Source organism: Nymphaea colorata, chromosome 11 (genome assembly GCF_008831285.2).
Source record: "Nymphaea colorata isolate Beijing-Zhang1983 chromosome 11, ASM883128v2, whole genome shotgun sequence".
Classification (NCBI taxonomy): domain Eukaryota; kingdom Viridiplantae; phylum Streptophyta; class Magnoliopsida; order Nymphaeales; family Nymphaeaceae; genus Nymphaea; species Nymphaea colorata.
The window spans coordinates 19,918,350-19,942,429 of record NC_045148.1 but is presented as its reverse complement, the minus strand read 5'-3'; the positions used below and the strand labels follow the sequence as shown (position 1 = coordinate 19,942,429).

The following is a 24,080-nucleotide window of genomic DNA, read 5'->3' as shown; positions in this document are numbered from 1 at the left end:
GGACATCTTGACTACACGGCTTTGCTTTTCCCAACTATGTTGGCTTATAAAATACATTATTTACGTCGACGAAAGATGATTTTATATTAATCAATACGACCTTTTGGCATGACGCACGATTGCATGTGTAGTTGGTTTCATATGGACAATTAGCATCTTGTGGCTTCGTCAATGTGTCTGGTGGCGAAAGGAAAGATGAGTTTGAGGAACTGTCAACAAGGTGGGACCGTCATTGGAAACAATACAATTGTAGATCCTTTATTTGGCTATTTTTAGATCATGATGGTGATACATAAATCTTCCTTTACATACACAATTTATACACAGCTGCACAATCTTTTTATTCAACTATAGAAGACCGTCCATCTTAATTTTTGTATTTTACAAAGGTACCAAAGCTAAAGAGCTAATTTGCATACAACCACTCCAATATCGGGGTCCCCATTGCCGATACTTTCTACATATCTCAACCCACAATTAGAGACAGCCAAGTTGGTGCTCCCTCTTTCTCTCTCTCACACTCACACATAACACTCATCTTTGCTACAACCATTTATGTGATCCATCTTAATAATTAAAGAGGAGATAAAAGATTATATTCTACTTATTAAAAGACACAACAACAGCAAATGCAAAAACGCTTTTCATATGGAAATTACTCTTAACTTCAAGGATATTGACAAGCACTCTTCTGTAGTGACATGAGTCAACAATTAGTGGCATGTTTACCTTGGCGTGGCTGAAGCAATCGGAAAAGAAGAAAGCTGTGGGCTTGATTGTGCAGAAGTACTAATTATCTGTGAATAAGCGGGGGCTTTAGGTACGGGGAGAGCTAAGGAACTGTTTCCAAGCATGAGAACCACAGTTGACATGGTTGGCCTGGTTGCAGCATCTTCTTGGATGCAGAGCAAGCCCATCTGCATACATCTTTCCACTTCATTTATTGAGCTTGTGCTTCTCAGGATTGGGTCAACGAACTCTGATACATTTCCTTCACTCCAGAACCTCCAGGCCTGCATTTCAATATTATTTTTTTGAAGAAAGAAAAATGATATGTATTAGTTGTAGATTCAAACAGGGAAGATGAAAGCCTAGAGTAAAGTTAAACACATTTAGTCTTGCAATTCCTACAAGTTGAAATCCAGATGAATGGTAATTTAACGCATATGAATTGGCAATAGGTCATTTTTCCATGTAATTGAAAATATAATAAACTTGTTAGCACCAAAAGGAAAAAACAACTAGTTGTTTCAGTAAATGACACAGGAAAATTTTGATTTGTATTTATTTGGAAAAATATACATTTCAAGACAAAGTAGGAATTCAACATTCGAAAATTATACAACATGACACTCAGGTTTCAGCAAAGTAATAAAAAACATGTCAAATTTCAGTCTTTCATTTATCCCTTGAATCGAGGAGTTAAAAACTTTTTGAAACTTGACTTGCTTTGTTTATTTTATCAAAGCTAAGAAACCTTTTGTGTTCTGTTTCTTTAATTCATTTGATCGAGTCAAGATACATTAGTTTTTGTCGTCCAACTTATATGATAAAGCTTCTAGTTTAAAGATTGTGTGCGTGTGTGAGTGTGTGTGTGTGTGTGTGAGAGAGAGAGAGAGAGAGAGATACATGAACAATCAAATTCTGGTCGGGGTGAGAAAGTTGAAACTTTGAATTTAGTTGGCCGGAGATGATCTCCAATAACAGAATACCAAAGCTATAGACATCCGACTTGGTTGAAAAAATGCCATCCAAAGCATATTCTGGCGCCATATACCCACTGAAAGAAAAGCAGTGCCAGCTAAATACTTGTCCAGTAATCCAAATTTAATGATTCCTGCCACTTCAATATAAAACTTTAAACTGGCATTCCTTTTTGACATAAGCAAGAACTGAAGATTAGGCAGACTGAAGCCAAGTACTTCTAAATTAATATAAAAGTTGATATAAGTTGCTAAATTTAAACTTGATATAACTTGCTAAATTTAAACTTAACATGCATAGCAAGATGTGAGCAACGAGGTCTCCATTTTTTTTCCAGAAAATAGCTGTACAAACAAAGTAAAGAATAGCAAGATGAAGGAGGATCAGAAAAGGATACTACTGCTTACAGAAGTGGGATAGCAAAGATGGAAAACCAGAAGCTGGACTTAGACCAATGAGACTAGACAGAATCAAGACCCACACTACAGCTACTTTTTAATAGTTATTTGGAAAAGAAGCTCAGTGTGTGACCTAGCAAATGTCTCTTTGGTGACAATGCAGAATTATGGAAGTTTTGAATAAAACGAAAAACCACTGCGAAGTGACAAGTGGTAATTTCAAACTCTCCTCAAGCAATACGTACTATGTCCCAACAATGGTGCTGGTAGTTTCTTGGCCATGAACTCCTATAAAAGTCCTTGCCATTCCAAAGTCAGAAATCTTAGGATTCATCTGCTCATCCAACAATACATTCCCAGCTTTGAGGTCCCGATGGATGACGTTGAGCCGAGAATCCTGATGCAGATAAAGGACACCCCTTGCAATTCCCATGATTATATTGAACCGCTTTTCCCAATCCAACAATACACTGTGATCTAGATCTGCAAGCAAAGATGCATAATTTGATTAGGCTCGCTCTCTTACACACACGCGCACATACAAAGATTAGAAGTGCATGTTAACCTGTGTGTGTGTCTAGGCCTATGCGTTGAAAGAAAATACAGACTAACCTTTAAGGAAGTAATCAAGGCTTTTATTGGGCATGAATTCATAAACAAGCAGCTTTTCCCCCTTCTCCAAGCAGCAGCCTATAAGCCTCACCAGGTTCGTGTGTTGAAGTTTGGCTATCAACTTAACTTCATTCTTGAACTCCCTTACACCTTGCCCAGAAGCTCTCGCTAGCCTCTTCACAGCTACTTCCTGCTCACCGGGAAGCTTTCCCTGTTTGCGCAAGACAAGTGCCATTTCTTAATTAGCCCGTACATAATCAAAAGTCCATCCGAGCTCATGTTTATTGAAGAGAAGTTCTATTTGGCTACCCCTTCCCATTTCATATTCAGGTCACATGGTTCGTGACAATCGTCAAATAAGATCCCAAATTACCTTAAGAAAAGTTAGTAACTTTTTGACCCAACCCTTAAATGTTATAAAATAATGTATTATCTAGCCAAGCAGAAAAGAAGAGGGGAACCGTTTCCATAGATATAGGTTCTGTATAAATGCTGTATAGGATGATGATAAGATGAGGAATCAAATGACTCCGAAGCACCCAGAATGCATATATGAAATTCTAGAACATACTGTTTTTTCTGCTTTTGGAATTTAAGTAAGAAGAAGTTTGGCCTCCAACTAGGAACTTTCTCTCGTTCTATTATTGATTAACATGACAGAGGAAAAACCAAGGCATTCTAGCTACCTTGTACACAGGTCCAAATCCACCTTCTCCCAACTTATTTGCCTCAGAGAAATTGTTGGTAGCATCCTGTATTGCCCATAAGCTGATATGTGGCAAATCATGGTCTGGCTCCTCGGTTGTGTTTCCAACATCATCGTCAGCTTCTACATTATATTTCAGCTTTTCTACAAAGATAATTAAGTACAACACCAACCAAGATTAAATGAAAAGTTAAGTATCAATGTTTCTGGCTTCATTAAGTTTACGTACCCAAATGTCGCCTTCTGACCCAAAGAAGGCACAGTGCACAGGCGGCTGCTAAGAGTACTAGACTAGTCGCACCGATGATAAGAAATGTCCACCAAGGCTTATGGTTATGCTCTCCTGCATAGGAAGGAGATTAGTTATAATTTGTTATTTTTGAAGTCATCAGATAATATATTAAGAAATCTGCAAACGTAATGCATCGTGAAGGTAAAGCAGGGAGAGTGCAACTAATTAATTGGGGATTTCCTATCCAGAATTATAACTTATGTTCCTGGTTTTAATTTGAACATGAGTACTATAGATGCAGTCACCATACTAGAGAACGTAGAAAAATGTTCCTACATAACTTCTTCTTGACGCTAAGCTAAGAATGGGGCCTAAGGCACATTGGCATGAAACCTGTGCCTCTCCATATCACCACAAACAATAGCAGCTGGAAATGAAGAATGTAGACGCTAAGCTAAGAATGGGGCCTAAGGCACATTGGCATGAAACCTGTGCCTCTCCATATCACCACAAACAATAGCAGCTGGAAATGAAAAATGTAGGGCATGTTGGAAATTGGAAGGGAGAAGAAAGTAGCCCGATAGGTGGGGGATGATTGCTGAGAACAGCAGCTAAAGTTGTCATTTGTTATTACTACAGGTTTTCGTGTTTTTTGACTTTCTTGATGAAGTGAAAGAGAAATGGTCATACTTTCGTTGTCCAAGGAGGTAATCTGCAGGTGGGTTATATGCGCAACATTTTTTCTAAGAGAAAAAAACAAATTGAAGGCGGACTTTGGGTACTAGATCCTCTGGTGGGCTCCAAGCTTAATAGTTTGATCAATTTTTTAGTTTTTTCTGTGCAATGTGTCACTGGTTTTAGAATAAATTCTGCAAATAGGAGTACTAATTAACTTGGCCTATATTATGAAGTGGTTGGTTTCCTAGGATATTCCAAATGACCAACTGAGAATTTCAAATCTCGAGCATGTTTACTGTTAATTATCTGAACAAATAGTTCGGACTACGACCTTAAGCGAATTAAAGAAAAGAAAAAGGGCAGGAATGGCTCATGGACTTACCTTGACCGATTGACACCAACATTGGCTGGCCGAGAAAGAAGGGCTGCGTCCCATAAGCCAGGCGGCAGCTACCCCGGAGGATGCGAGCACCTTGCTTTCCGTTGGCGCATTCTGCAATATCAGAGACAGCATTCTGCAGACACCTTCCACACTGCTCTGGAGAGATGTCTCTGCTGCACTGCACCAATCCATATATCTCAGGATGTTTGGAAGTTCCTGCGGCAAACAGGGGCACTGAAGAGTTCTCATGAGTCGCGTAGGAAGTCAAGGAGGAGAGGAGGTCTCTCAGAGTCCGATCGAAACTTGTGGGCCTTGGTGCGTTCACAGGGTCCGGCTGGCAGACCTTGTCGTTCACATCTACAACACCTTCCAAGTTCATGTCAGAGTACCTCAACTGGCAGTAATCCAGCCATACAATTGCCTTCTTACTGTTGGGGCAAAGCTGCAGAATCTTGGCCGAGGCCTGCCCCGCGCAAGTCCAGCAAACGTCGTCGGAGACGTCACCCCGACACAAAAAGTCCCCATACACTTGGTCAGGGCTCTGGCCGAAGACCTGGCTAGAGTAGCCCGTGAGAGGCCCCTTCTCTGAGAGAGAGACGAGCAGAGCCTTCAGGTTTCTGTGGTAGGCGGTGCCGGTTATGTTGATCGGTGCCACTGCAGAGCAGTTTCTCGAGATGTAATTGGCGCGGTTGAGGTCAATAGTTTGTAATAAAGGAGGAAAGAAAGAAATCATGGCTTCGTATCTCACGTAGCAGACACCCTTATTGTAAACGACACCTCCAACACTTTCTGCATAACGATTCATCATCCGAACAATGGCTTCCTCTAAACACGACTTGCAAGCAACCTGTGACAAGAACGGGGTGCACTCCACCATCACGTAGATAGTCTTGTTCTCGTACCTGAACTTGTCGCCCCAAAAGAAGCGGCCAGAAGGGTTGACGATGGCAGAGGCGGCGAGTTTCTGAAGGAAAGACGAGAGCTGCGGCTTGAATTGGTTGGGATTAGGGATAGCTCCAGGGCTAGGAAGAGCAATGTTCTCGACCCAATCGGGTATGGTGAAGTTGGCATCGAAGTAGTACATGATGCAATGGTGCGCGGAAAGGAGAGCTTCCCTCTTGTTTGGGCACAAGCGGACAATCTGCGAGGCCGCATCGGCAGCACAAATCTGGCAAACATCGCCGTCGATGTCAGCCCGACATGCGATGTTGCCGTGAACTTGGTCTCCGCTCTTGCCCACTGTGGTGTTGTAGTAGTTTGTGAGAGAAGAGTTGGCGACCAGAGAGGCCAACAGGCGCTGCAAGTTATGGTCGAAGGTGCTGTTAGTTGTGTAGGTTGAAGGTTGGCAAATGGGCAGCACATTCTCGACCATGTCAACAAGCCCCATGAGGAAAAGAAGTAGAAGAATGAGCCTGCGGACTGCTCCAGCCATGATCCCAAGCTCACCGAACGACGTTGTTGGTGACACAACTCTCCTAATATTAAAAACGGAGGAGGAGGAAGCAGAGCTACCACCACCAGGAATCAGCCGACAGGTGACATAATTCTTCTGAAAATGAATGGGTTTCCACCAAATTTCTTCCCCTCAAGTTCCTTGAAATTCGTCTCCGTCGAACCATTTGCGTCGCGCTGGTCACTTCGTCGTGACGTCGTCGACTCACCATCCATTCCTTGTCGAAGAGTGGAAGATTAAACGCATGTTGGTCAAATTTGTCGCTCGTTCCATCAAATCGACATTCATGGAAGGTCTCAAGACTCAGAATAGAACAGGACCAGCATGGGACCCGATGGATCAGTAGACCGGAGTCAGTATATATGTAGAAAAACGAAAGATGTGAAAGCGGAACACTTTCACATCTGATCATGTTTTTTCTAACAAGTCTCCCATTGATCATTTAGTTGGGTCCCTCTCAATATATGTTTATCAAGTTTGGTCCCATTGCAATAAATAAACTTTTCTGTGGTTTTCTTACGTGAAACCTATTTTTTGAAGCTTCAAAATTATAAAGTATTGTCTTACTGATTTTTGGCATCCCTCAAGGAAAGAAAAAGGTGGTGTTTCCAACCATGATCGTGTTCAGGGAGTATGTCGGGTTTTATATCTATATATATGGTGAATTCATAATGTCCAGAATCATAAGAATCATTAGAGAAAATGAGAATCCCATTTCGCCAAATCCAAGATCTCAACGTGATAAATCAACTTTGTACAAGTGATAAATTTCAGGAAAACGGTATGATGAAATTTTGGTGCAAGAAAAACGAATTCCATCGGTGTGTAGTCACATAAACTGTTGCGGATTTCATAAATCTTCTCCCTTCTTTATTCATAATCGTTTGCTTTTTTCGTGATATGTTTTTCATTGTGGACTCGTCGCTGAGTCAAAAGGCTTCTTGCATTTTTTCTTGTTTTGGTCGTTAATGGAGCTGGTAGTCTCCTTTCGGTCCCGCCCTTTCATTTCCATGGCCACTTTTTGACGTGACAGAGAAGACTCAGACCCCTCTGCCTCTTTCTCACACAAGTCCTCACAAGCTCTCACGTCCGCATGGAGGGGAAGTCTTTATTTTTTTTTTTTTGGGAAGGTAAGAGTTTTTCTTTAACAAGTGATTATTAGTCACTTTTTTTTTAGTTTGTCTTTATAAAAAAAATCTGTTAATTGGGATGTCAACAGATCAGGTTTGCATAGGATATGCTATCAAACTGCTTCAGAAAGTGGGATATGGAAAAAAAAAAGTTTTAACATCCGATAAAAACTGTTTCACATATTAATTTGGTATCTTCCTCTTTAAATCTCAAGTGTAAGCAGTGCTTCTTGGGGAGGTGTAATTAACAAAATCCATGCATGGTTGCAAATATGGAAGAGTAGATCTTTATGCAAAGAATCACTCTCCTAAAGAATCTGCTCTCACGCATTCTCCAATTTTATGTCCGCCCACTTCGTGCCCTCTAAGGCGTCGGTCAATCAAATTGAATGCATTATGAAAAAAATTCTGATGGCATGATTGTGATCACAACCATATGCACCATCTGGCAAATGGGACAAGGTTATCAAACCGATCACTACCCATAGTGGCCTTCCATTACTTCCATTCCCTTGAAGAACGTTTAGTTATTGGTAAAATGCTTGCATAATATTTTTAACTCTCTCTCGCCACTAGCAGATTATGAGAGCTAAATATGATTAGCAGACAAGAAATATTTATCCATTAACCTTAGAAAATTATTAGACAGAGGAAATTTAAGCACACGAGGCAACTAAACGATTTTACTTGCATTTAAATGTATCCCCCCACCTTGGGGGAACTTCATCCCTCATCGAAGGAGCCGCTGGATGAAATACTCCTCTTAATCACATATCAGTAGGGCCATTTATAAGAGAAAATCCAATTTGGGTCCATCTACTTTGCGGATAGTTTATGGTGATACACAAACTTTACATAATTTATGCAGAGTTGCAGAATTTGTTGCTCCAATTAAAGAACAATCCTCCTGCTGTATTTTAAAAGACTCCCATCTTAAAGAGCCAACTTCCATACAACCCTTGCAACATCAAGGTCCCCATTGCCCATATTCCACATAGCAAAAGTGCCAAATAGAGCCAGGCAGTAGCCAATTAGGTGGTGATCTCTCTCTCTCTCTCTCTCACACACACCCACACACACACACGCACACACGCATCTTTGTTACGACCATTTATGCGATTGATCTCACTAGGAAAGGAAGAGAGAGACACATATATCCACTTAATGAGACACAAGAAGGGGACCGAGAAAACATTTCACATACGGAAATTACTGAATTACTCCAATGAGATTGATATGCAAGGACTGTTCTATGGTGATATCCAGTCAATCTTTAATGATGCCTACCTTGGCTGAGGAGAAGATATCGGAAGAGAAAAAAGGGTTTGGCACGATTATGAGGTACTAATCTGGGAATATGCAGGTGGTTTGGGTAAGGGGAGAAGTAAAGAATTGTTTGCAAGCATGAGAACCACAGTTGACATGGCTGGCCTAGTTGCTGCATCTTCCTGAATGCAGAGCAAGCCAATTTGCGTACATCTTTGCATTTCATTTATTGAGCTTGTGCTTCTGATCAGAATTGGGTCAATGAATTCTGAAGAATTTCCTTCACTCCATAGCCTCCATGCCTACATTTCAATATCGAATTTTCCAGGAAAGAAAAAAGATCTGTATCAGGTATAGGTTCAAGCTTGAAAGATGAAAGCCTAGAGTGAACAAAGATGGAAGATAAAGTAATGCACATGTCATTCTTACTATTCCTGCAAGTGAAATCCATATAAATTATTACTTGATGCTTCAGTAGATCATTTTTCCATGTAATCGAAAATATAATAAACCTTGTTAGCACCAACAAGTTTTTCTAGTAGTCGACAATGGAAAATTTTGATTTGTATTCATTTGCAAAAATATATATTGCAAGACCAAAATTGTAGATGTAATGTTCGAAGACCCTGATATTTTGGAGAGTAATAGAAAACAAGTACAAGTTTAAAACTCTTCTATTTACCACTTGAATTGAGAGTTAGTAAGTCGATGAACTTTTTGAAAACTTGACTTGTTTTTGTTACTCTATGAAGGTTGAGAACTTATTAGTTTTCTATCTAACCCCATCTACATAATAAAACTTCTAGTTTAAAAATGTGTGTGAGCGAGAGAATTACATGTGTAATCAGATTCTTGTCTGGGTGAGAAAGTTGGAACTTTGAATTCAGCTGGCCGCCGATGATCTCCAATAACAGAATACCAAAGCTGTAGACATCAGATTTGGTTGAAAACATACCATCCAAAGCATATTCTGGCGCCATATACCCACTGAAAGAAAGGCAAAGCTGGTTGAGTACTCTCAAATAATTTATATTGCCACAATTAATTTCCTTCACAAAGGTATCTAACAGTTCAAATTTAACGACACCTGTAATTTCCGTGTAAAACTTGGATTGTTTTTAGATATAAGGAAGAAGTAGAGATTAGATAGAATGAAGCCTTAGTCGACTGCTGAATTATATTATAGGAGTATAAAAGGTACTTGGCAAAGAAGCTGCGAAGGATACTTGCCAAATCATTCTGTAGTGACAAAGTAGAACCGCGGAAGGTTTCAATAAAAAAGAGAAACAACCGCAAAGAGGTAAATGTTTAAAACTCTGTTCAGCAAATAATGTGGTCATACTTACTATGTGCCAACCACAACGCTCGTAGTTGCTTGGCCGTGAACTCCGGTGAAGACCCTTGCCATTCCAAAGTCAGAAATCTTGGGATTCATCTGCCCATCCAACAATACGTTCCCAGCTTTGAGATCCCGATGGACGACATTGAGCCGAGAATCCTGATGAAGATAAAGGGTCCCCCTTGCAATTCCCATTATTATGTTGAATCTCCTTTCCCAGTCCAACAATACGCTGTGTTCTGGATCTGCAAGTAGCCATGATCTTAATTTGATTGGACTCTCTTTCTCTCTCAGTGTAGTGAAAGCAATAGATGTCTAACCTTTAAGGAAGTAATCAAGGCTTCCGTTGGACATGTATTCATAAACAAGCAGCTTTTCTCGTTTCTCCAAGCAGCAGCCGATGAGCCTCACCAGGTTTGTGTGTTGAAGTTTGGCTATCAACTTAACTTCGTTCTTGAACTCCCTTACGCCTTGCCCAGAAGCTCTAGCCATCCTCTTCACAGCTACCTCCTGCCCATCGGGAAGCTTCCCCTGTTTGCAGGAGACAAATTGCCATTTCTTAGTCCGCCAGGAGATGGAATGAGATCGCATCCTGCTCATGTTTATTGCGGGGAAATTCTACAGTTCCCAAATCGAGATCCCAAATTACCTTAAGAAAGGTGATGCTAGTGATAAGAGTAAATCAGCAAAACGTGATTTGTGCTCTCATTTTTCTCAGCTAGATCTTTGGTACATCCCTGATCTATATATCTAGTTTAGCAGAAAAGAAGAGGAAGCATTTTGAATAGTTTGTGGTTGTCTTCAAAATTGTGTAGGGGACAATGATAACGGTGAGACATCGAACGAAAGTTTCCGAAGCACCTGTTATACATATTTCGATATTTAAAAAATGCATTTTTCTGAATTTTAATTATTAAATTAAGGAGTTGGTCTCCACCAAGAAACTTGCCTTCATTATATTATTGACAAAAAAAAAAAGAAAAAAGAAAAAAGGCCCAGGCGTATTCCAGCTACCTTGTAGACAGGACCAAATCCACCTTCTCCCAGCTTATTTGCCTCTGAGAAATTGTTGGTAGCTTCTTCTATTGCCCTTAGGCTGATCTGTGTTAAATCATATTCTGCCTCCTCGGTGGCATTTCCAGCATCATGATCATCAGCTTCTATATTATGGTTTAGCTTAGCTACAAGAATCGTAGGAAGATGGGATACAAAGATAAGTACAGCATGCACCAACCACGATGTAGTATTAATTAATCTTTCGGGCTTCATTATGTTATTTACCTATATGTCGCCTTCTAATCCGAAGCAGGCACAACGCGCAGGCTGCTGCCAAGAGTACTAAACTAATTAGACTGAGGACAAGAAACATATTCCACCAAGGCTTACGATCACGCTTCCCTGCATTGGAAGGAGAATACTTATAGCTTGTTATTGATAAGGGCATGGTATAATTAACTGGGAAAACTGAATATACAAGGCAAAGCAGGACAAAGTGAAAGCTAAGTGCAGAATTTCTTATACAGTTATATCTTAAGTTCATGCTTTAAATTTGAGTATAGATGCAGTCTTCCTATTTAAAATAGAAAACTATTTCCTAGATCAGTTATTCCTCATGCTTAAGCTAATATTTTATTAACTTAAAAAGCTTGCAGAAACTTCGTAAGCCATTTTTCGTTTCCCACAAAATCCCATCAAAACATGTAAAGAAGCTGAGGAAAGAGTAGATTTCAAGGTTTTTCACAATGGGGATCGCTACAGTAGTATGAAAGAAATCTAAAGAACTTATGAAACAGCGGTGATTTTTTGAGCACAATAGGCACTTCCTTTTGTTGCAACTCTATTGCACCACATCTATGTTGTTAGACGAAGACTGGAAAATTGAACCTCCCAACCAGTGGAAAATTCTCTATAAACTGGATGAATTTAGAAGGAGCAGACACAAAGCTGGTGACATTGACAGGTCACCTTGCAAAGAAGCTGTGAAGAAAAACGAGTAGGAACAGGGGAAACGCGTGCTATGTGAAAACGACAACAACATTTTCCCAGGCTCCAGCAAAATTTATCTGGTCGCGGAGTGTCTATGTTCAGTAGACGCAGTCTTCAGTGTTCGACCCATCACACATGAGTGTGTGAAGATCATTTTTGTCTTTCAGAAAGGGTGTTTTTTCACCATGCGTTTTTGTCCTTGTAGAAAAGGGTTCTATCTTATCAAAATTATTTTGAGCATTTCGATGCGCTCCTCGTCAGTTGTCAAAGGACACATGGTGAGTCCAACAGCCAAAGCACAGCGGCCGGCCATGCCGGTGCTGGCTGGAAAATTCTGGGCGGTTCGCCTTCCTAAATAAAAGCATTACTCATTTACTCTGCTTTGCCTTTATGTTGAGAAGGCCCCCCTTACCAACCACGGATTTGTGCCCTTGGGATGATGGAAAGAGTTTTTTCTTCCGAACGATGACCATATATACTGCGTTAGAGTCAATGTTTCCGAGTAGTTGATATCAGCTTGGCAAAACTTTTGGACAGAAAACAAAGACACTGCCAGATCCTAGGATTTTCATCTTGGTAGTTCCTTAGTTCGGCAGAAAAGTTTCAAATTTTGGGGTACCTTTTTGCCATTCGGCCAATAATTAGACGCTGTTCTGTAAGTAAAGTTCTAAAAAACAAAATTTAAAAGCATCCCAAGATGGACTCAAGTTTTTCATTTTGGTGACAAAGAGTGAAAGAGACCTGGTTCGTTTTTTCTTGTCATTAGTCGAATGTTTCTAAGAGCTGCCACTAAGTGGCTGGTAGAAAGAGTTCTGGCGTTTGCTCGCCGAGAAAGAAAGAAAAAAAAAAACGGCCTTTGGACTCACCGGGCAGCATCAGCATTGGCTGGGCAAGAAAGAAGCGTTGCAGCCCATAAGCCAGGCGGCAGCTACCCTTGAAGATGCGAGCACCTTGCTTCCCCTTGGAGCATCCTGCAATATCAGAGGCAGCACTCCGTAGGCACCGACCGCACTGGTCCGCGGAGATATCTCTATTGCACTGGACTAATGCATATAAATTCCTCTGAGATTTGGCAATAATGGCGGCCCCCGTGGCAAACATGAGCCCACCAGAAGAGCCCTGACTCACGTTGAAAGCCAAATAGCTGATGAGGTCGCTCAGAGTCTGATCGAAATTACTTGTGGGGCTCGGTGCGTTCTCAGGGTCCGGCTGGCAGGCGCTGTCCCCAACATCCATGGTGCCTTGCAAGTTCCGGTCCGAGTACCGCAACTGACAATGCTGTAGCCATATGATCGCCTGCTTACTGTTGGGGCAGAGCCGAAGGATCATAGCCGACGCCTGCGCCGTGCAATTCCAGCAGACGTCGTCGGAGACGTCGCCTTGGCAGAGTACTTCCCCGAAGACTTGATCGGCGCCCTGGCCGATGGTTTGGTTGAAGAAGCCCGTGAGAGGCCCGTTCTCGGTGAGATAGAGGAGCAGAGCCTTCAGGTTTCGGTGGTAGCTGGTGCCGGTCATATTGTTACTCGCAGCAGAGCATTTCTTGGAAATGTAGCGGGCGCTGCTGAGGGCAAGAGTCGGCACCAGAGGTGTGAAGAAAGGGAAGGTATCGTATCTTATGTAGCACTGCGCCCTGGTGTAAACCGCAGCTCCGCGTCTGTCTGCGTAATCCTTGAGCATCCGAGCAATGCCTTCCTCTAAACATGATCTGCATTGCTCCGGCAGCAAGTACTGAGAGCACTCCACCGTGCCGTAGACGGTCACCCCATGACCGGCGTACCTGAACTTGTCTCCCCAGAAGAGGCGGCCGGAGGGGTTGGTGGTGGCGGAAACGACGAGGCCATGAAAGAAGGATGACAGCATCGGCTTGAACTGTTGAGGATCGGGGATGGCGCTGGGGTTGGGTAGGGCAAAGTTTGTTATAAATTTGGGTATGGTGAAATTGGCGTCATAGTAGTAGAGGATGCAGAGGTGGTAGGCAACCAGACCCTCCATCCTGTAGAGGCAGGTTTCGGCGATCCGGGAAGCAGCTTCAGAGGCACAGATCTGGCAAACTTCGCCGTCGAGGTCGCCGCGGCACTGGAGCAGGCCTTGGACTTGGTCGCCGCCCGTGCCCACAGTGGCATTGTAGTATCCGGTGATGGAGGCGTTGGCTACCAGAAAGGCCAGCAAGCTTTGCAGGTTATGTTGGTAGGTGCTGTCAGCTCTGTATGTTGATGTCGAACAGAGTGGGAAGGGATTCTCGGCCGTGTGGACAAGAACCAGCGGGAGGACGATGATAAGGAAACCGAGGCCCCACGCTGCAGTTCTCATGGCTCTCTGCAGTTCAACAGGTGGCGGACGATGGAACTTTGGAGCCGATCAGGAGGAGAATGTGGGTCTGTTCTTTACGCTTGTGTTCTTCTCTACTTGAGTGTTGATAAGCATCGGATCATGGAGCGATCCCTCGATATACAGGGGAAGGTGTTTGTCAAGCAGCCTGCCGCTGGAAGGAGATCGATAGTTCGACGAGAGCGACAGGGGCGGCCTAATTCCTTGGAAGGTTCTATAGGGGTTATAATGGGGACGGGGTGATCTGTTGCTGAATTTCTTGGCTGATTCTCATGTTATTGGTCTGCAGCATTTGCTAAATCCAGTACTTTTTTTTTTTAATCAAAAGTTTGACGTATATGAATTTTCCAACAGTTAATTTACGTTGTTATTGTGGAAAAATTTGGACTTTACGCTGTATCATTTGATTGAAAATGATTTAACAGGAAGAAATGCTGTTTTGTAGTGGGAGCAGGAGGAGGGCGGCTATGGCTTCCATGTATATGTGGTTCTTAATTCTTTCACCCTTAGAGAAGAAAAATTATGTGTCGTTACCCATAAATCATATACATAAACATAAAAGAGTTGAACTTTTTATTCATGTCGATATTAGTCAAGTCATACTAATGCATGCCAAAAGATTATATATCAAAATAGAAAGTCAGATGTTCACATAGTTAAAGTATATATTCTTTTTTCATGTGGCAAAATGACAATTTTTAATTAATTTAGCAGTGCCCTTGTTAGAAATAAACTTATAGATTTTTTTTTTTAACGTAGCTGATCATGGACAAACAGTGTACTTTCAAGAAAATTTATAACTTCGCGTGAATTTAAAGATGTCAATATATTTGTTTTGAACTGGATAGTTGATCAAATCTTTATGAAAAATCGGATATGATGGATCAGATTCGCATTTAAAAAGTAACATCTGATCATATTCAAATTCAGATACACATAAGCATTCGATTGAATTCAGACACGAATTCAGATCATATTTATTTTTAACCAAATATCCTATATCTAATGCTCTTACATTTTGAAAATCAGCTAAATTTAGTTCAAAATTCAAATTCAAATATAAATGTAAAGACTGATTTGAATACGATTTTTCTTTGTTCATATTTGATTCCCAATTCAAATATGAAAATATCCGAAAAAATCAATACAATTATGAATATATCCAATTCAAATTCGATACATAGACATCCCTACGTGTATTTAATTTTATTATTTCCAAATGCTAATCACGTGGCTTTGCAATCGGTTTTCTGAAAAAAATAAAATAAAATAAAAAGGAGTTGAGGCAACTCCCTTAACTTTCTTAATCGATTTATGCAATTAGATGCCAAGTACTGAAACGGAGGAGTGCAGAGATCAATTACTGCAAATTTTCACGTCTCAATGAAAAAGCTCCCAAGTAATTAAGTGCTTCATTCTGTCGCGCAATAGCTCCAGCCGCATGCATGGACAGGTTTTGAATAGTAGAAGCAGATAAAATAACTTTATTGATCAACACAAACATATGCGGACGTAGTGAGCTTACAACACAACCACATATCGAGACTCAAGATGCTGATCATACCGTATCGCGACTAACTTGATTCATACAAAAATGTTTGGTACCTTTACCCTGCACTGTTAAAAGTTACAGACTCCATACCAGCAGAAAGTAGTTAACAGGAATTGACAGTACCATTCCCCTGGACAAATGCAGGTTGCTTGGGCAAGGGAAGATCTACAGACTTGTCACCAAGCATGAGAACCACTGTTGACATGGTAGGCCTACTTGCAGCATCTTCTTGAATGCAGAGCAAGCCTATGTGCATACATCTTTCCATTTCATTTATTGAGCCTCTGTTTCTGAGGATTGGGTCAATGAACTCTGATGCATCTCCTCCACTCCACAACCTCCAGGCCTGCATGTCAAGACGATCCTTAGAGGAAAGAAAAATTATCTGCGTTCAGTGTAGATTTAAACATGGAAGATATTGCAAGCCTACAGTGAACAAGATGGAAGATGAACACGTGTAGTTTCAATATTCCTACAAGTGAAATGCCTATACCTTCTAATTTATTTACGCTTACGAATTGCCACTAAATTAATAAACGCGTATGTGAAAGAGAGAGAGAGAGAGACATGTATAATCAAATTCTCGTCTGAATGAGAAAGTTGAAACTTTGAATTCAGTTGGCCGCTGATGATCTCCAATGACAGAACGCCAAAGCTGTAGACGTCGGACTTGGTCGAAAAGATACCATCCAAAGCATATTCTGGCGCCATATACCCACTGAAAGAAAGAAAGCGTCAGTTGAGTAGTTGTCCAACAATCCAAATTTCAATGGTTCATTCGACTTCTATATAAAAGTGTTCCAACTGGCTTCTTCTCAAGCAATTTCATACTTACTATGTCCCAACAACGACGCTGGTAGTTGCTTGGCCGTGAACTCCGGTGAAGATCCTTGCCATTCCAAAGTCGGAAATCTTAGGATTCATCTGCCCATCCAATAAAATGTTCCCAGCTTTGAGATCCCGATGGACGACGTTGAGCCGAGAATCCTGATGAAGATAAAGGATTCCCCTCGCAATTCCCATTATTATATTGAATCTCCTTTCCCAACCCAACAACCCACTTTGTTCTGGATCTGCAATTAGCCATGATGCTTAATTTGATTGAGAACGCACAAAGATTACGTTTGCATGTTAACCTCTCTTAGAGATCTTTGACTGTAATCCTATGATAGAATACAAGCATAATTTTTCTGTGTTTGTGTAGAAGGAAATTGCGCCTAACCTTTAAGGAAGCAGTCAAGGCTTTTGTTGGGCATGTATTCATAAACAAGCAGCTTTTCCCCTTTCTCCAAGCAGCAGCCTATGAGCCGAACCAGGTTTGAGTGTTGAAGTTTCGCTATCAACTTAGCTTCATTCCTGAACTCCCTTCCACCTTGCCCGGAGTTTCCAGACAGCCTCTTCACAGCTATTTCTTGTCCACTGGGAAGCTTTCCCTGGTTAAAAAACAATACTACTTGTTATCTATCTGTAATTCTAACGAGAGTCAGCAGTAACCAGTTTATGCTGCTTATTGTGGGGAAACCAGATTATGCTGCTTATTGTGGGGAAAATTCTGTTTTCGGGCGAAATTTTTGCCCTTAATTTTGAAAAACAGCTCATATAATTGAACCATCAAACTATAGACCGGCTTACAGTCACAAGCCTTCTTGAAGAAGAGCATGACTCTCCTCATTTCAGTTCAGTTGGGATAGTGAACGGTGCAGGAATGATAAAAGCTGTAAATCCATGTTTAATAATGGTAAAAAGATCGCGACCCATATCAGGAAATTCAGAAATTGATATCTTCTTTGACAATTTACATGATGACCTCTATACAGTAAGTTGCTCTCTTCATCAATGAATAACAAGGAGAAGTGAACTACGATAAGTCCAATTACCTTATAAACAGGACCATATCCGCCTTCTCCAAGCTTATTTTCTTCCGAAAAATTGTCTGTAGCATGTTGTATGTTCCTTAGGTCGATTTGGGGAAAATTACAGTCTTCCTCGTTCTCCTTTATGCTCCCAATATCAACCGGAGAGGCTTCTTTATAGTTCTTCCCTGAAATGCCATAAGAGGTAGTCAATCAAGAAAGTTGTGCCACTTTAGCGAAAGAGAGGACCTATAATGCTGTTCAAACATGCAAAAATTTACTTGAATTTCGCTGTCTTCTCCAAACAACACACAACGCACAGGCTGCTGCTAACATTAGTCCGCATATGATGCTGATAATGACAACTATCCACCAGCGCTTATTCCCTGCATTAATGAATGCCCAAATGAGCTTTTTGTACGTGTTGTAGTTGGTTATTGGGTGACATGCTTGCATTCCTAAAGGTTTCACCAGAAAAACGGAGCCAAAAAGGGCCTTGATGTGACTCACGTGCTCCTAGTTACTCATCAAGTTGACAGTTTTTCTTCTTCATTTTAAGCAGAAAAAATGAGCTTAGTAAGACATGAAATTTACTGTAGATCTAAGGCAAGGTGACAATGAGAGTCTGAGGCATCACCAGGCCTCGGAGTAAGCAGTGCTAAAATGAACGTAGGGAGGCAGACAAAACATATACAGTAAGATACAGTTGCAGTAGCTAATAAACAGAGCAGATCTGATGCTCTGTTTTCATCGTAAAAAAAAGTCCTTAACAGCAAGAAAATTAGTCCCTTCCCAAAGTTGTCACCTGTAAGCAGTTGATTTTTGTTTTTTGGCCTTTTTCTTTTGCTTCCGGTGCTTCAAGGAAGGCTAACGCAAAACTCATGCAACGATAGATTCAGGACCTGGCGTCTTGATAATTAATGAAGACAAGACAGATTACATCATCTGCCAAGTTACACCTTTAAATACGACTGACACTGACATCACAAACACCAGTTGGCTTCATGAAGCTATTCTGGGTACAAATTAGCCATTAAGTCTCACAACGGTAACAGCCTTTCACCAATACGAGCAGATGGTTGGGATTTTAAATCATTTTTAAAAATGCGATTCCACCGACAGAGTGCAACTCACCACGATTGGACTGACGAAGTGAACGCAGCGTTGGATCGACGAAAAAGAAGGGCTCAACTCCAAAAGCCAAGCTGCAGCTTCCCCTGTGGATGCGACCGCCTTGTTTCCCATTAGAGCATCTCTCGATATCGGAGCTGGCATTCTGCAAGCACCATCGACATTGGTCTTCAGGTATGTCTCTCACGCACTGCACCAACGCATAGATCCTTTTCGAGTCTGGAAGCACCGAAATTCCTGTAGCAAAAAAGGGAACGGGAGGGCGCTGCGTCGCCAACGAGGTCAGGTTGGAGATGAGGATTCCCAAATCATGATTGAAGGTCGCTGGGCTTGATGCATTACCCACTGCTGGTTCGCATGCCCTGTCATAGACATCCACCGCACCGGCGAAGTTCACGTCCGAATAGCGCAACTGGCAGTGATCGAGCCATATGATTGCACTTCTACTGTTGGGGCACAACTCGAGGATCTTGGTAGAAGCCTGGGCTGAGCAGTTCCAGCAATCCTCCACAGGAACATCGCCTCGGCATAAGAGTTGGCCGTAGACTTGGTTGGAGCCCAGGCCGACGGTGTCGCTGTAGAAGCCAGAGGCGGCGCCCGTCTCTGTCACATAAGTGAGCAGAACCTTGAGGTTTCTGTGGAAGAGGGTGCCAGTCATATTGGTCGATGCTGGAAGGGAGCAGTTAGATGAGATGAAATTGACGCTGCTAGGATCGATGTTGTGAGAAGAGGGAGTGAAAAAGGGGTAGGTCTCATATCTTACAAGGCAGACCGCTCTATAGAAAATTGCACCTCCTTGACGGCCAGCAACAGATTTGAGCATCTGGATGAAGGCCATGTCTAAGCAAGATTTACAGTCGTGCGGCCCCATGGATTGCATGCACTGTGCTGTGGAGTAGACAGTAATGTCTTTTGTGTAATGGAACTTGTCGCCCCAGAAGAAGCGTCCTGAAGGGTTGGTGATAGCGGAACGGATGAGGTTGTTGAAGAAGGAAATGAGTATGGGCCTGAATCTTTGGGGATCGGGCAGAGCTCCAGCTTTGGCGAGAGGCATAACCATGTAATATTGAGGTATGGGTCTATCGCGGTAATATAGGAGGCAGTCTTGCAAGAGAAAGAAAGCGAACTTGCTGTTGGTACACCGTTGGATTAACTCTGTGGTAGAATCAGATACACAGCCCTGACAAGCTTCACCGTCGAGGTCACCTCGACACTGAACGGTGGCAATGACTTGGTCCCGGTTCCTGCCCTCCGTCGCATTGGAGAAGCCGGTGAGCGAAACGTTGGCTACTAAAGAAGCCAACGCACGGCGGAGGTTGCGGTCGAAGGTGCTGTTGGTTTCGTACTTTTCAGGGCCGCATAACCAAAAGGGACTCTGCACCATGTCCACAAGCCCAAGTGGAAGGAGAAGGACAATTAGGAAGATGAAGCAGCAGGCAGTTCTGGCCATTGCTGCTCCGATGTTACCACTCACCCCGTCGTGTTGTGAATGATGACAAAATTCTTCGGTGATTGGAAGCCGAAGGAAAGGAGAGGAGGAAGGATGCCGGTTAGTGGGAGCTTTAACTGGGTGATCTCTGTTCTCCCTCCACATTGCCATCTTAAATATCGATGGTGGATTCCATGGCCACGTCGTTGCAATGATTAGCGATCAAGAACAATGATCTTGTGGGGACTCATGGCGGCTTCCACCATGTTGGGTGGATGTATTATCAAGTACAGGATCTTGTGGGGACTCATGGCTGCTTCCACGATGTTGCGTAGTAGCTCTATTTCAAGATCGTGTTGGATTGATCAACCTAATCCCTTGTAAGGACTATTTAATGGATCTCAACTTTAGTAAGCAAAATGCCTGGTCTCCGAATTGATGAATGCTTGTACCGTGCTTTGTAACTTTCTCCCAAAAGATGTAAAGTCTTTTATGGTGAAGGAATCCTCTGTTCTATTTTGGAGTGAAAAATCAATTTTTTTGTGTTGCTGTTTTTCTATTGTTTGAATCTGTTAAACAAGGCAGTGTATCCTTAAAAGAACAATCAAATAAAAAATGTTATTTATAAGAAGCCCCAGCGAAGAAGGTGAAGGTCAACAAGTGAATACTAGTGCGATAGGCCGACAATTCAGAGAAGAAGAAACCACCGTTGCTCCTTCCCATCCTACCTTTTGAATTTTGTTGTTTCCTAATAATTCAATGTGCAAGGAATCCGCACTTGTCCTCATCATGGAGATAAGGCATGTACGTGGCCACGATCGTTCCTTTTTTTTTTTTCTGGCGCGTGAAAACAAAATTTGCTTGACTTGACTGGCGAACATTGAACAATCAAGGCCACCAAAAAAAAAAAAAAAAGACGAGTTGCGGGTACTTTTTGGATAAAGTAATGGGTTTTAACTTTTTTATTATTTATGTATTTAAAAAAAAATTAACAAAGATTATTTTGGTCGGTGCAGTTAAACTAGCTTCACAGAAAAATAAACAAGCAAATTAGCGGTGGGCACTTGATAAAAAGTCAAGCTTGGGACTGCAACTTTGACTACCTTCATCTTAAACTCCAGCCTTCACCCTTGATTATAATAAAAAATATTTGTAAATATAATTTAATATATAAATAATAAAAATATTATATTATAGATTTCCACGTCATGACTGTTGCACAATCGTGGCCACTATAATAGGAGTTCAAGTAAATAATGAACATGTTAGACATTTTAACTTTTACACAATTTTTTAATCTTTTTTTTTGTTTAGACAGAAATATTTTGCATAATTTTTTATGCACGTGCCAAAACAAGATTTCCATGAAAACTAAACAAGCAAATTAGGTTTCCCCTAAAAAACTCAGGTTTGGGTAGAGCTTAGGACATGACTATAAACTGACTATCTGAGAATCATACCAAGCTCCGTTAGAATTTTTTTTTTAAAATATAACTTAATATATAAATATAATTAATCGTACATATAATATAAAAAATAAATTATCATGTCAAACCGAGCCAACCAAGTGCTCATTTTTAAGGCTTGAGTTGGGCTAGGTATCTGGTACCTATCGAACCCTAAAATTGCAATTGATTACTTATGTAATCCATGTTATCACGATACAACACTTGCTTACCAATTTAAATATAATTTTTTTGTTTTAATAAGCACACCCATGTACTTCACATGCAGTCGCTAATCTTACCATTTCTCTCAAATTTCTTCCCCCAAAAGCACCAAACATTTTTCTGCCACCAAGGAGGATGCACATGTAGCCTCTAACCTTTCAGACAAACAGTGTATTTTTAAGAACATTTAAAATTAGCGTGCATTTAACCTTATTATTTCCAAATGACAATTTTTTTCTGAAAAAAAACAGGAATCGAAGCAGACTCTTAGATTTCTTCATAAATTTATGCAATCAGATGCCAAAGTATTCAACTCTTGCACTTTCTTGTATGTCAAAACTCAAGATGCCGACCATACGCACCGCAATTAACTTGATTCATACAAAATGCTTGGCGCCTTTACCTCGCACTGTTAAAAGTAGCAGACTCCACACCAGAAGAAAGCACTTGACAGGATTCGACAGCACCATTTCCCTGGACAAATGCAGGTTGCTTGGGCAAGGGAAGATCCAAAGAGTTGTTGCCAAGCATGAGAACCACTGTTGACATGGTAGGCCGACTTGCAGCATCTTCTTGAATGCAGAGCACGCCTATCTGCATACATCTTATAGTTTCAGTTTTACTTGAACTTGTTCCTTTCAGGACTGGATCGATGAACCCCTTCCCATTTTCTTCACACCACATGCTCCACGCCTACTTACCAATTATTAATTCAAGTAAGAAAGCAAGCTTCTGGTTTTCTCTGTGTGTGTGTGTGCCTATATGAATGTATCAGATAGAGGGAGGGAGGGAGAGAGAGAGAGAAGCTTACATGCCCGACAAGGCTACGAGCTTCATGAGTAGCATTAAAACTTGCATTCAGATGGCTACTGATGATTTCCAGCAACAAAATACCAAAGCTGTAGACATCAGATTTGGTCGAGAACACGCCACCCATGGCATATTCTGGAGCCATGTATCCGCTGAAATAAGAAAGGCTTGAACATAAGTGAAGACAGCAGATGCTTCATGAAAAGGGCTCTACAGAACCTCCAGTTTACAATTCGGGGGAAGACAGGTTCTCTACTGGACTAACCAGATAAAGGCCACATAATTACACAGATCACCTTCATGATTCCCAGTCCTTCTAGAAAGAATTTCAGAGTTGCAAGTTTCTTCTTTAATTTGACAGAAGAGATGAGATCAAAAGAAGGCTATAGTCCCAATTTTGACAGACCAATACCTGTGAGTTGTTTGGTCATATATTATATCTGTCTCTAGAAGAGGTGACAATGTTCCCCTTTAGATCAATGCAGGAACCGAGGAACTGACTCGTTGATCAAACAGTGTTCAAGGCCATATAACTCGGACTTTGAAAAGTTAAGATAAACAAGAAAAATAATATTGGTGACTATGAGGTACAATAAAACTATTAAGGTTCATGGTAGTCTTGAACTTACTATGTGCCAACAACAACACTGGTAGTTGCTTGCCCGTGAACTCCACTGAAAATCCTTGCCAATCCAAAGTCGAAAATTTTAGAATTCAGTTGCTCATCTAGCAGCACTTTGCCAGCCTTGAGATCCCGGTGAATGATGTTGAGTCGAGAATCTTGGTGAAGATAAAGGATTCCCCTTGCAATTCCCATGATGATATTGAACCTCTTTCCCCTGTCCAACAATATGCGATCTTCTGCATCTGCACATTGTTTAATTTGATTAACCTTTCTCTCTCTCTCTAACATTCTCTCTTCCTCCCTCTCTTTCTTGCTTTCCCCACACCTTTAACCCGTTCTTCTAGATTATCAAAGGCAACTGGTGCCTTATAGATGAGCTCTAGATGTGTATTGAAATATGTACATGTGGAAAGAAGTCAAGAAGCTACCTTTCAGCAGGGCATCGAGGCTTTTATTGGGCATATTGTAACGCCCATGATCTCTTTCCTTTTTCTTTATTTATGGAAAACATTAATAGGGGGAAGAATTATAAACGGCAGATTTAATTGATGGTTACGTAAAATGAAAACTGACAATTAAATCATAGAGGAAGCAGTTTTGGAAAGAAAAGAAGGGGAAAGAAACAACTCACAGGTGATTGATTTCCTTGTGAGAGATTGAAAATTTGTCATCTCTTATTGCTGCAGCCCTCAACGGGAGACTCCAACGACAAGAGAAAGAAAGAAAGGAAGAGAGAGAGAGAGAGGGGCGTCCTCATCTTTGCCCTCTTTCTAGTTGAAGATTGAAGTGGTTGGCT

At 41.4% G+C, this 24,080-nt stretch overlaps 3 protein-coding genes across 3 annotated transcripts; all 3 read right to left on the bottom strand.

Annotated features, from left to right (window-relative positions):
- Positions 1–567: 567 nt before the first annotated feature.
- Positions 568–20,393, bottom strand: LOC126410502 (uncharacterized). Its single transcript, XM_050080374.1, has 20 exons — positions 18,754–20,393; positions 17,901–18,005; positions 17,644–17,807; positions 16,989–17,199; positions 16,602–16,839; positions 16,334–16,484; positions 15,873–16,112; positions 12,753–14,202; positions 11,182–11,298; positions 10,915–11,081; positions 10,221–10,431; positions 9,908–10,145; positions 9,481–9,548; positions 4,713–6,296; positions 3,650–3,763; positions 3,401–3,564; positions 2,715–2,925; positions 2,348–2,585; positions 1,630–1,780; positions 568–1,013 (listed from the first exon to the last, which is right to left on the bottom strand). Exons 1-20 carry the CDS (start codon positions 20,348–20,350, stop codon positions 726–728), a joined length of 7,707 nt encoding a protein of 2,568 aa, XP_049936331.1. The 5' UTR covers positions 20,351–20,393; the 3' UTR covers positions 568–725.
- Positions 8,338–14,513, bottom strand: LOC116263647 (cysteine-rich receptor-like protein kinase 15). Its single transcript, XM_031643380.2, has 7 exons — positions 12,753–14,513; positions 11,182–11,298; positions 10,915–11,081; positions 10,221–10,431; positions 9,908–10,145; positions 9,398–9,548; positions 8,338–8,863 (listed from the first exon to the last, which is right to left on the bottom strand). The coding sequence occupies exons 1-7, from the start codon at positions 14,194–14,196 to the stop codon at positions 8,630–8,632; spliced, it is 2,562 nt and encodes an 853-aa protein (XP_031499240.2). The 5' UTR covers positions 14,197–14,513; the 3' UTR covers positions 8,338–8,629.
- Positions 20,394–22,248: 1,855 nt separating the features above from the next.
- Positions 22,249–23,476, bottom strand: LOC116263646 (cysteine-rich receptor-like protein kinase 8). Its single transcript, XM_050080373.1, has 3 exons — positions 23,289–23,476; positions 22,661–22,811; positions 22,249–22,542 (listed from the first exon to the last, which is right to left on the bottom strand). Exons 1-3 carry the CDS (start codon positions 23,474–23,476, stop codon positions 22,249–22,251), a joined length of 633 nt encoding a protein of 210 aa, XP_049936330.1.
- Between the last annotated feature and the right edge of the window lie 604 nt (positions 23,477–24,080).